Source organism: Furipterus horrens, unplaced genomic scaffold, assembly GCF_987537825.1.
Source record: "Furipterus horrens unplaced genomic scaffold, mFurHor1.1.pri manual_scaffold_4, whole genome shotgun sequence".
NCBI classification, from domain to species: Eukaryota; Metazoa; Chordata; class Mammalia; order Chiroptera; family Furipteridae; genus Furipterus; species Furipterus horrens.
The window spans coordinates 85,184,505-85,197,391 of NW_028327174.1; the positions used below are offsets into that span (position 1 = coordinate 85,184,505).

Consider the following 12,887-nt stretch of genomic DNA (forward strand, 5'->3'; position numbering starts at 1 on the left):
CTCACACAGGGATTGTATCTTCAGTGACAGCTGTTCCCTTTGCCAAAGTGCCCCCTTTCCTCCTCCTCCATGTTCTTCAACTACCTCTGAACCTCCCAGGAAAGCCTTGCCAGGAAGCCCTCCTCACTAGACACACATGTACACAGGTCTTAACACTTCCTGTGTTGTGCTTACTACTTATTGTAATTTGTGTCTGTTCATATGATCTTTAAGAAGTTAAAATTCTTGTTAGTATCATTAGTAACAACAACAGTAATCTTTTAAAATTAAGGTCTTTTCTTATTACAAAAAGTATCTTCTGTTTATCACAGACCAGTGACTAAAAATAAGAAAAGAGACAAGTGACATTCTCCTCCCCACATAAACCCTGTTACCACCCTTTATTCTGAGCCATACATACAAGGCGATGTGTTTTGTGTCGGGTGGTTTTCTTTTATTTTTTATTTATTTTTTTAAAGTATATTTTATTGATTGTGTTGTTACAGTAGTCCCAATGCTTTTTTTCCCCTTTGCTCCCCTCCACCCAGTACCTCCCTTCCCTCCAGCAATCCCACCCCTCTTAGTTCATGTCCATGGGTCGTGCATATAAGTTCTTAGGTTTCACCCTTTCCTATATTATTATTAACTTCCCCTGTCTATTTTGTATCTACCAATTATGCTTCTTAGTCCCTGCACCATGTCTCCCCCTCCCCACTCCCAGCTGATAACCCTCCAAATCATCCCCATACCTATGATTCTCTTCCTATTCTGGTTTGTTTAGTTGGATTCTGTCTTTATTTTTTAGATTCGGTTGTTGATAGTTGTGAGTTTTTTGTCATTTTAATGTTCATAATTTTGACCTTCTTTTTCTTAAGTAAGTCCCTTTGACATTTTACATAATAATGGCTTGGTGATGATGAACTCCTTTAGCTTTACCCTGTCTGGGAAGCACTTCATTTGCCCTTCCATTCTAAATGATAGCTTTGCTGGTTAAAGTAACCTTGGTTGTAGCGGATGGTTTTCTTTTATATGATATGTGCTGCTTGAACATGTTTCCCCATTTTTCGTACAGTTCTTCTCTGAGTAGAGTACATGCCCATGCTGAACTTGAATGTGGCCTTGTCTTTCAGGGTACACTCAGCTCTGTGACTGGTGGAGCGTTGGAGTGATTCTCTTTGAGATGCTGGTGGGGCAGCCACCCTTTCTGGCCCCTACTCCCACAGAGACCCAGCTGAAGGTAATGAAGGGGGAAATGCATCCGCTTGCTACAAACACATGGGTTACTGACCTTTTATAGCCCTGGCTGGTTTAGCTCAGTGGATTGAGCGTCGGCCTGCGAGCTAAGTGTCGCTGGTTCGATCTTCCAGTCAGGGCACATCAGAGAAGGAAAACTCTGACTCCAAAAAACCTCCGCTGCCTTGCGGCATACCTCTTCAGGGGAAAGGCTAAGGGAGTAAACCCCGACAGAAAATCCGGAGCCGGAGTCCCTAAGGCGGTTTGACGTTGTAGTCAACACCGGCAACTCCTGCGGCGCACCTGAAGCCAAGCTGTATTGACTCCGTCTTTCCCTTGGGCCCTTCAGCTGCGAAGAGAGGGGGGGTCTGCTGCATGGGCAACAGCAGACCCTCCATATCACCCTGCCCAGGCTCTGTAGCTTCAACACGGGAGGAGACAGATACCGTGTCACTCCCGAGTCGGACTGCACAACCATTCTCGGCGGTGCAGATAGACTCTTAAGAAGCTACACCATCGTCTCTCGAGACGGACGGCTGCCGATGATGACTGACCTTTTATTCTGAGTGGTGTGGGAATCTTAGTTGTATAAAATGGGATTTGAAACTTTTTATTTTAATAAGTAAAGCCCCAGAGTTAAGACTTGAGTTTTAAAATACAGTATATTGCTTGTGTGAAATTTTTACTTGAACCATTGGTCATCTGCATTCTGGGTGTTTCTAGGTGAGAACAAAGAGAAGCAGTAAGGCGTAGTCAGATCTAGTCTCTACTGCCGCTATGCAAAAACAACAGGAAACTTTATGAACTATCCCTAAAAAAGTCAGTTTGTTTATTTGAATGTTTTATTATTATTGTTGGCAAATTTATCAGTATGAAGTTAGGCTAGTGTGCATATTTCTAATATTCATTTGTTGTAATTAAGTAATTAGTTTTAGAATGATGGCCATTTACTCTCTGATATAAATGATTTGATTACTTAAGAGTTGACTTGAATTGAGAATCTGATGAAATCTTTACCACTTCTCAGAACAGTGCACTTACCCACTGACACGTTTACTAACAATTCTAGGAAGATTTCGTATGACCTTGAATTCATGGTAGACCCTAAGTTAGTAGTCCCTTAATTAGAAGAACCCTAAATTAAGGTTTGGTTTCATGCCAATAACAATAAAATTGGAAGTTGGCATTATCTGTAGCCTCATTGAATAACTAAACCACTCACTAATTTGCCTGCGTGTTAATAACCCAGTTTCTATTGTGATAAAATTTACCATTTTAACCATTTTAAGTTGCAATTTAGTGAAAATAAATACATTCACAATGTTGTGCAACTGCCACCACTGTCTATTTCCAGACATTTTCATCTTCCCAAACAGAACTGTACCTGTTAACAATAACTCTCTGTTCTCCCTCCCCTAGCCCCTGTAACCTCTCTTCTGTTTTCTGCCTCTGTGAAATTGACTGCTCTGAGTGCCTCAGATGAGTGGAATCACACATTATTTGTCCTTTTGTGACTGGTTTATTTCACTGAGAATAAATGTCTTCAAGAGTCATTCATGTTGTTGCATGTGGAAGCATTTCTGTCCTTTAAGACTGAACAATATTCTGTTGTACATATAGACCACATTTTATTTATCCATCATCCAGCAGTGGACACTTGGTTTGTTTCTACCTTATTTGATTATTGTACATAGTGCTGTTTATGAATATTCATGTGCAAGAATTTGTGAGTTTTGCTTTCAGTTATTTTGACTATATACCTAGAAGTGGAATTGCTGGGTCATATGGTAGTTCTGTTTAACTTTTTTACACCGTTTGGCATAGCGGCTGTACCATTTTTAAATACTTACCAACAGTGCACAAGGGTTCCATTTTCTCCACATTCTCACCAACTGTTGTTTTCCTTCATTTTTATAGTAGCCATCCTAATGATGGCTTCACTTCATCCTAGAGAGATGATATGTCATTGTGGTTTCGATTTACATTTCCCTAGTGATTAGTCATGCTGAGCTTCTTTTCATGTGCTTGCTGGATATTTGTATGTCTTTGAAGAAATGTCTGTTCAAAGCCTTTGCCCTTTTTAAATCAGGTTATTTGTTTCTTGCTGAGTTGTAGAAAGTCTTTATAAATTCTGGATATTAACTCCTTATCATATACATGTTTTGTAAATATAGTCTTCTATTTTGTGGGTTGCCTCTTCATTCTGTCAGCAGTGTCCTTTGATGAACAAAAGTTTTGAATTTTGATTAAGTCCAATTTATATATTTTTCTTTTGTTGTCTGTGCTTTTGGTATCATATCCAAGAAAGCATTGCCAAATCCAATGTCATGAAGATTTCCCCTATGTTTTCTCCTAGGAATTCTATACATTTCAGTTCTACTAAAACTACTCAGGTTTAAACCAATCCTCCCACCCACACACCTACCTGCCTCCATGCCTCACGCGATGCTCAGTCACCGATGCAGTAGCCAGTTATGTTGGCCTTGTTTTATCCTGATTTGAAATATGAACACTAAAGTCTGTTAGCTTTTCTCCCTACTGTAAACACAATTCTATGACAAATGCATTTACTGAGTGTTTAGATGGCTGGTGTGTGCAGTTGAGCATCAGGGATAGGAAGCCAAGCCCATAGGGTAGGTCAGCTTTATTCTCTGTGAGGTTCCTTTTTTAAATTACAAAACCCCAGCTGACCATCTGTCAGCTGCAATAAGTATTGAATGAGAACCATGATGATTCAACAGAAATTTGTTGTCATAACTAAAGAAATAACTCAGGGAGAATCAGTTTCTTTATTTTTGTGGAAAGCACAAAATTATTTTGCTAAATAGTCTCTCTGATAGAAGAAAATTGGTCTCTCTGGGTCTGCATTGTGCTTCAGCATCCCGGCCTCAGGCTATGTGCCCTGTACTAGAACAGTGACTTGCAATGGCTGCTCAGATCCACAACTGCGGCTCCTGACTTCGCTTCTGTCAGGAGATTAAAATTATTTAAAACTTAACATCATCACATATTGTCCCAGAACTGCCCATATAGGCCTTGAGATGTTGGGAGAAACTAAAACTTTGGTTCTTTTGTCTCTTGAGGTGATAAACTGGGAGAACACACTCCACATTCCAGCCCAGGTCAAGCTGAGCCCTGAGGCCCGGGACCTCATCACTAAACTATGCTGTGCTGCTGACCACCGGCTGGGGAGGAACGGAGCTGATGACCTGAAGGCCCACCCATTTTTCATCACCATTGATTTCTCTAGTGACATTCGGAAGCAGCCAGCCCCCTATGTTCCCAAGATCAGCCACCCTATGGACACCTCTAATTTTGACCCCGTAGATGAAGAAAACCCTTGGCATGATGCTAGTGAAGACAGCACCAAGGCCTGGGACACGCTTACCTCCTCAAATAACAAGCACCCTGAACACGCATTTTATGAATTTACCTTCCGAAGGTTTTTTGATGACAATGGCTACCCTTTCAGATGCCCAAAGCCTTCAGGAGCAAAGGTGTCTCAGGCTGAGAACTCTGATTTGGAAAATTCCAATCTGGTGGATCAGACTGAAGGTTGCCAACCAGTGTACGTGTAGACTTGGGGCTGACACTTACCTTCCTCAGGCCTGGGGGTTTGTGGTTGGTTCCTTCAAAGGCCTAATGGAAAGTTCAAGGCAGCTTTGTTTTCAGTTAATTGGTTGATTACTTCACTTGAAATTCTAGTCTTCGCCAAAAAACCCAAACACATTATTTTTAAAAAACTCCAGTCTAGCATATCTTTATTTCTAGATTCTGGTTGATAAGGGCGATAGTTATCAACCTGGCTTTGACTTGGATTTTGAGAACCATCACTGCATTAAAACGATTTTTAAAAAATTTAATACAGTTTAGAAAGAGCACTTATTTTGTTTATAGTCATTCTTTTTACTAAATTTTAGGGACTGACAAATCATGCTGCTCTCATTTTGTACATTGGTATTTTACCACAGCACTTACATTTAGGAAAAGAAATTAAAACTGAAGAACATGTGATAAGAAATATCTGTGCAATAACAACAACAAAAAAAAACACTTTTGATGTTACTGATACCATTTTATACACACAGTGGTTTTTATATTTTTTCCCACATTTCAAAATTTTGATATGTTAAAAGCTGCTTTTTTTGTTTGTTTTTTTGTTTTGCTTTTTGCATATTATAGTATAATAGGCAGTTTGTGAACAAGGCAACTTCATGGGTGTGACTTCTGATGTTTGGTGTGTAGAGCGCTGCATGAGCTGGGCTTTCTTTTGTAAATGACCATGTCTTGCCATTCACAGCAGGTTCTGTGAGGACATTTTTATACAGTATCTATAAATGAGATATTGTACACAGTGTGTGATGATGGGTCATGTGGATGTCTTCACTGTGATTGTATCCCTTACTGTTTTGTTAAACGCAGGTGTGTAACTAAGAAGTGACTTTCTGTGTGTGTCTTGAGTATGGTTGGGTTCTTTGGGAGCTAAAATTAAGCATTTGTCATATACTAAACTTGTGTACATCTAAAGGGATTAATTTAGCTATGCCAAAAAGTTTGAAGTTAATCATGGAACTCTTGTCTGTTTCACCAGTCAATCCACTTTCTCATTCTTGGCATAGCTGATATGTCGGATCCAATAGCTACCACAGACAGCTCCCACCGAGAAGTCTGCCTGACACCATTGCTCCCACTGTCTGAGACAGCTGGGTCTTACCATGTTGAACTTTAGTAGTCTTGGCATTCTTTTACCTTTTTTGTTTGTTTGTTTTGGTATGCTTTGAAAATATCAATCTTAACTTGCTTTTAAAAATACATTTTCCTCATCTTTGTAAAACAGAAAGGATTATTCAAAGTGATATTGGAATACGAAAAAATGAAGCCATACATATTTTCTTAGATGTGTAGATGTATATATAACTACATAGATAAACGTACAAAATATTCCTTATTTCTAATTGGTATGATTCCTATTTAAAGTGATTTTATATTTCAGTGAAAAGTTCAGTTCTCTTGCTTTTTAAGAATCCAGTGTATTATATTTTCATTGTATTATTTCACATGTTTTCCCTTGATGTTTTTAGCATAATGTATTCGTTATTTAGTATGTATCTAGGCAACAACACTTATAAGTTTATCATGTATAAACTATAAAAAAAATTCCTGTGTACTGGTTTACATTTTGTATGAATGGCAAATCCCAACATCTGCTGTGCTTGTACCATGACTGTCAGTATTTCTGCAACTTTACAGTAATGCTGTGTTGTTATTTACAGCGCTCTGACACACTTTTATGTGGTAGGTTCTTTCTCAGGAACTCAATTTAACTATTATTTATTGATATATCATTGCCTTTGAAAAGCTTCTACTGGCACAAAGTATTATTAAAATTTTGAATAGAAACCCCTTGGTGGTGTGTTTTTTTTTGGAATTTTAAGTTCTTTTATCAGTGTGTCATATGAAACAGTTAAAATAAGTTTTTGTGTATCCTTAGAGAAATGAAACTATGCATACATGGCACAAGAAAATATGTATACTTTTTGCCTCTTTTACACAAGTGGGGGAAATTATGCATATTTTTCTCAATTTGTTTTCTTGTTAATCTATACCAGTATATAAAGTTTTCACCCTTTATTATATTCCATCATGTAATATTCCATCATGAGGGTCTATTATAATCAGATCAATTCTATATCAGTGGACATTTCACTTGTTTCTGGCCTTTATTATAAACCATGTTGGAATAAATAACCCCTTATAGCCATCATTTTGTGCAAGGAAATATGTAGGATAGATTCCTAGAGGTGGAATTGCTGGATCAGAAGTTAAGTGTATGTGTGATTTTTATTGCAAAGTAGCCCTGAGCAATTGTGGAAGGAGCCCCTCCTACACACCCTGCTGAGTAGCCGAGAATGTACATCCTTGACCTATCTTTATGTGGACCATTTCTCAGGTTTGAGTTTGTAATGAGCACCTTCAGGGCTGAGGTAAAGTGTCCTTCCAGGACCAAAAAGCAAACTTCCTTACTGCTTGCTATAAAAGGGGTAGCTTCCTCAAGCACAGGGAGCCTCAGCAGAATCCATCTGAACCTCCTTTCCCTCCCCCTGTGGGTCTTGACAGAAAGAGCTCATGCAAATACACTGGTGCTCATACTACTTCATGTGCTGTGAGTAACAAAGTCCTTTGTCTCTAATCCAGGCATCTCCTGTCTCAGTCCAGGATCCATGAGAGTCAACAGGCTCACTTACTTATTAGCGTGTATGTAGGACAAAATCAAATCTTAGACCTGACAACAGGTATTGTGTCAATATACCTTCCCAATAGAAATATGGAGATAATTTAATTAGAGCCTTGCCAGCCACACTATGTACTAACATTTTTTTATCTTTGCCCATTAACTAAATAAAAATAAAAAGAAACTAAAATAAAAAACCTTGGTGTACTTTTACTTGACATTCCTCATTTTGAAAAGTTGAGCATCTTCGTGTATATTTGATATCTATTTGAATATCCTTAAAAATGATAAGCCTAATTTTATGCATTAATTGAGTATTGGTTCCTAAGACTCCCAAATGATTTCCATTCTCTTCTCATTCTTCATCTCTTTCTGCTCAGCTACCATGAGTAATTTAACTGAGCTAGTGTCCAGACAACAGATTATGGAGAACAGTCTCTTCAATGTTTTGACAGATTCCATAGATGAATACTCTAGCATTCATGAATTCTCTGCTCAGAGGGTTGCCAGGGCACAGCCAGGCCTGGCTTCACCTTGTTTGTGGTTGTTGGGTGTGGTTGGAGCTTGTTGAGGGAGCAAATAGCTTATTACATGCCTACCAAGTTTCCTTTTCCACACTTGCAAGCTCTGTGTCCCTTGATAAATCAAAGTGCAAATCACAAGGAGAAAAACATTAGTCTGCACGGCAGGTTTCCCCTGAACCTCCTGTGGTCTGAACCATTTTTTAGTTACAAAATTTTGAAGTGGAGTTTACTTCTTCCATATTTGACTTATAAACCAAGTTTAAAGCCCTATTACTTAACTAATATTTTATTTCAGCTGGCAGAATTCAGCATAATCAAGGTCATTGCCATTATGTGCTTATTTAGTTTTATTAAGCATTGTATCCTTTGGTAAAGAAACATTTCCTTAGCAAGAGAACTTTCCATTTCCTAAAGTGGCAGCTTAAATTTAGTGGACAAAATGTGTTTATTTACTGTGGAAAGGAAGAAAAATCCTGTGGTCAACTGGACACTGGTGAAATACATATGGCCAATGATAGAAGTGCCTGATGGCAACATTGTTCTTTTGAAACTGAAATCATATAGTGTTACTATATTTTAGCTTCAACCATTAAACATACCTTAGAAAACTCAAAAGAAGAGGAGGAAAAAGCCTGTTGTGTTTACTAATAGTTTTTCTTACTGAGTTCTTGCTTCCTTATGGACTACATAAGACTTTTTTTTTTTTTTTTTTAATCTTTTCCTTTTTTAGAAAACTTCCTTTAGCCACTCTTAGGTCAACTGGCAACAAATTCTTAGTTTTCCTTCATTTAAAAGTGTCTTCAGGGGGATTCCTACAGGCCACTGTGAGTGACCAGGAGTCTCCACTCTCCCTTCCTTCCCCCTTTCCTTCTTTCCCCCTCCCCTCTTCCCTCTTCCTCATTCCCTCTTCCCCCTTCCTGCTTCCTTAAGAGGAAAAAAAAAAAACGTGTCTTCAATCTCCCTTTATCCTGAAAGATATTTTAGGCTCATCTATTTGGGGTATAATCTTTGGGTACAGGATTCTGGGTTGACACTTCCTTCTAGCCTTCATGGTCTCTGATGAGAATCTGTTGTCATTTTAATTATTTCTCCCTATAGATACGATGTTTTTCTGTGGCTCCTTTCAAGGTTTTTTCTTTAATTACCTTTTAGAAATTTAATTATGACATGGCTTGGATTTCTCTGGGTTTACCTTGTTTGTGGTTTACTCAGCTTCTAGAGCCTGTAGATTTCTTTCTTTTGCCAAATCTCTCCTTCTATGAAATCCTCAAGTCTCCTGCATTCCCTTTCACTTTCTGCAATTCCTACACCAATGTAATCAAGGGTATCCACATTGTCCTACCTAAACATAAAAACTGGCATTAATTGATACCTCTGTCCCGTTTATAAATTTTTGAAGCAGGACCATCAAGAGAGAGTCCTGGGCATGGACTCTTGAGTTTAACCCCAGCTTTGTATAACTGTATATAACTTCTTATAGACTTAGTTATATGAATCAGAGTCTGAATCAGTAAGTTTTAAAATTCTTCAGAATTAGTGGCTTCTAAGAGGAGGTGTCTCAGAGGCTGCTAGGTCAAGAGAGCCCTGAACTCTCCTGTCTGACTAGCTGTGCTTTTGTTCTGTATAAAATTTTGGGAAAAAGCATTTTGCTAACAACATAAAAGCTTTAACCATAGGTTTATGAATTTGTTTTTTAAGTATATTTGATTATGTTGTTACAGTTGTCCCTCTGCTCCACTCTGCCCAGTACGCCCCCTTCCCTCCAGCAATCCCATCCCCCTTAGTTCATGTCCATGAGTCGTGCATATCAGTTCTTTGGCGTTACCCTTTCCTGTACTATTCTTGACACCCCCCTATTTGTACCAACCAATTATCTTTCTTAATCATTGCACCATTTCCCCCTTTCTCCCCCTTCCCCCTCCCAGATGATAACCCTCCAAATGATCCCCATACCTATGATACTATTCCTATTCTGGTTGTTTGCTTAGATTTTTTATTTTTTAGTTTCTGTTGTTGATAATTGTGAGTTTGTTGTCATTTTAGTGTTCATAGTTTTGATCTTATTTTTCTTAAATAAGTCCCTTTAACATTTCATATGATAAGGGCCTAGTGTTAATGAACTCCTTTAACTTCACCTTGTCTGTCCTTCCATTCTAAATGATAACTTCGCTGGATAGAGTAGTCTTGGTTGCAGGTCCTTGCTTTTCATCACATTGAATACTTCTTGCCAGTCCCTTCTCGCCTGCAAAGTTTCTTTTAAGAAATGAGCTTATAGACATCCCTCTATAGGTAACTCTGCTTTTTCTTGCTTTTAAGATTCTCTCTTTATCTTTGATCTTTGGCATTTTAATTATGATGTGTCTTGGTGTGGTTCCCTTTTTGGGACTCTCTGTGCTTCCTGGACTTGTATATCCATGTCCTTCACCAAATTAGGGAGATTTTCCTTCATTTTTTCACATAAGCTTTCAATTTCTTGCTCTTCTTCTTCTCCTTCTGGCACCCCTATGATTCAGATGTTGGCACATTTAAAGTTGTCCCAGAGGTTCCTCAGCCTCTCCTCGTTTTTTTTTCAATTCTTGTTTCCTCATTCTGTACTGGTTGACTGTTTATTTCTTCCTTATGTTCCAAATCATTTATTTGAATCCTGGTCTCCTTCCCTTCACCATTGGTTTCATGTGGATTTTCCTTCGTTTCACTTAGCATAGCCTTTATTTCTTCCCTTATGCGTTTGTTGTACTTGTCTGTCAAGTCTGTAATCATCATTATCACCCATGTTTTAAACTCTACGACTGTTAGGTTGGCTAATCTCCTCGTCTCTTAATTCTCCCACTGGAGCCTTGATCTGCTCCCTCTTTTGGGCCATCCTTCTCTGTCTCCTCAACTTGACAGCCTCTTGCATTTGCCTGTGTGTCTTAGGTAGAGCTATCACACCTTTTATGTTGTAAGGGGCAGAGTCTTAGTACTCATCAGTGTCGGGGCCACCCGTTTCACCACGTTGTGGTGCTATATGTGAGGGAGGTGTCTGAGAGGGGACAATACCACTTGCTCAGCACTTGCCCCTTTTCTAGGCACTTCTCCCACTTCCCGTATATGACTGGCGCCCTTCTAGCTGTTGCTTGGTGATGGTTCCCAGAGTGGGTGGGTCTAGAGATGTTTCAGGACACTGAGGGCCCTCTAAACAAATGGACTCTAGTGAGAGACAAGCAATTTCCTTCTCCACCCCACCCCCCACTGGTTTGCACAGTCAGAAGCAATGAGGCTTTATTTTCCTGGCACTGAAACTGTCAGCTACATAGGCTGTTCTGGGGCTGGGATCGCTCCCCAGGTTTCCCTCCCTACTAAAATGTATGACTGTGCTTTCCACTGCCAGCCACAGCCACTGCCCTGCTGCCAACTCTGCCAGCATGGCCACATCACGTCCTCTCCACCCAGACTCCGCCCCCTCCTACCTGTCTGGATGAGTATTTCTTCATTTGTTTGTTGGACTACCATGCAGTTCAATTTTCTGGTACTTCTGATTGTTTTTAGTTTTGAGGTAGTTGTAATTTCTTCTTAGTTGTGAAGGGAGACTCAGTGTGTCTACCTACAGCTCTATCTTGGACTTTAATTTGTTTGTTTTCTTTAAATTTATTTTCAATCGCGGTTGACATACAATACTATGTTAGTTTTAGGTGAACAACATACTGATTTAGACATTTATATACCTTACAAAGTTATCACCCCAATAAGATAAGACTATTGCTTTAAATAATTGATAACGTCTTTTTTTTGTTTAAACCTAATTTTTAATTTTGTAAACATAAATGTACACAGTTATATTTTTTAAGTAAATTTTATTAATTATATTCTTACAATAGTTCCAATTCTTTTTCCTTTGCTCCCCTCCGCCCAGTACCCCCCCTCCCCCAACGACCCCTCCCCAAGTTTATGCCCATGGGTCATACATACAAGCTCTCCTGCCTCTCCCTTTCATATATTATTATTCTTTTTTAAAATTAATTAATTAATTATTTTAACAAAAAATAACAATCCCTCCCTCTCAGACTTAAGACCCTTTATACTCTTATAAAGGACAATGGGCGAAGGTCTCAAGCTCTTCTAGCTGCTTCAAGCGGGACATGGTCATCGTCCTACCTACTCTTGGGTCCAGAAGTCCCTAATAAGAGTGGGGGTGTGGAGGGGAGGGTGGCCTTCCCACATGGGGAAGGATCGTGCAGACTCCAGGTTGGTTGGCTGTGCCCAGACAATGACATGCTTGATTTAACAGGCTGGCGTCCTTGTTGTATTCTGGAGGCAACAGATTTGGCAACAGGGTTAAAAGACATCATTCAATTCATAACCACTAGATGACAAAAGGCAGTTATTAATTTTTCAATGTCCCACATTAGGGAAAAAAAGGGCTTCTTTGGAGGAACGTGTGCCAGGTACATCTCACCTGTCCAAAACCCTTTTGCCCATTATACTTAGTTTGGGCTGAGGGAAATAGTTTAGGTTTCCCCCCTCTCAGACCTCTGGGCTCTTTCTGTCCAAGCCATTAGGACAGAAAAGAGAAACCATTTTTAAAGTGAAGCCCACAGACCACCCCATTCTTCACAACCCAGCCACTTAGTTCAGCCAAACCATTGAGTCTCAGGAGGCAGCGATGCAGACAGGATTAAGTGAGGCCTATACGTACAGACAGTCACTCAGGTAATGAGATCGTAGGCTTACGCCCTTTGAAAACAGAAAACACGTTAATTTATGTAACAACCCACATACAAGTCTCTAAATCTGTAGGACTGTCTTATCGGAAAGACATCCAGTTGCAAGGCATTTGACATTCTTCTTGCCTGTAAATTAAACATCTTTGGTAATACCACAGACATAGTTTAACTTTCAAGTGAAAACATTTTAAATGAAAAGAAACTTTAAAGACAGTT

General features: G+C 39.2%; 1 protein-coding gene across 2 annotated transcripts in view; it reads left to right on the forward strand.

Annotated features, from left to right (window-relative positions):
• The window catches only part of LATS2 (large tumor suppressor kinase 2), a 114,471-nt gene extending 109,538 nt beyond the window's left edge, over positions 1-4,933 (forward strand). For both annotated transcript variants that reach the window (XM_090273681.1, XM_090273682.1), the window contains 2 exons: positions 1,110-1,216; positions 4,296-4,933. In XM_090273681.1, the coding sequence (XP_090129807.1) occupies positions 1,110-1,216; positions 4,296-4,790 (602 nt within the window). In that variant the 3' untranslated portion in view covers positions 4,791-4,933. The remainder of the gene's footprint in view (positions 1-1,109; positions 1,217-4,295) is intronic.
• Positions 4,934-12,887: the final 7,954 nt, after the last annotated feature.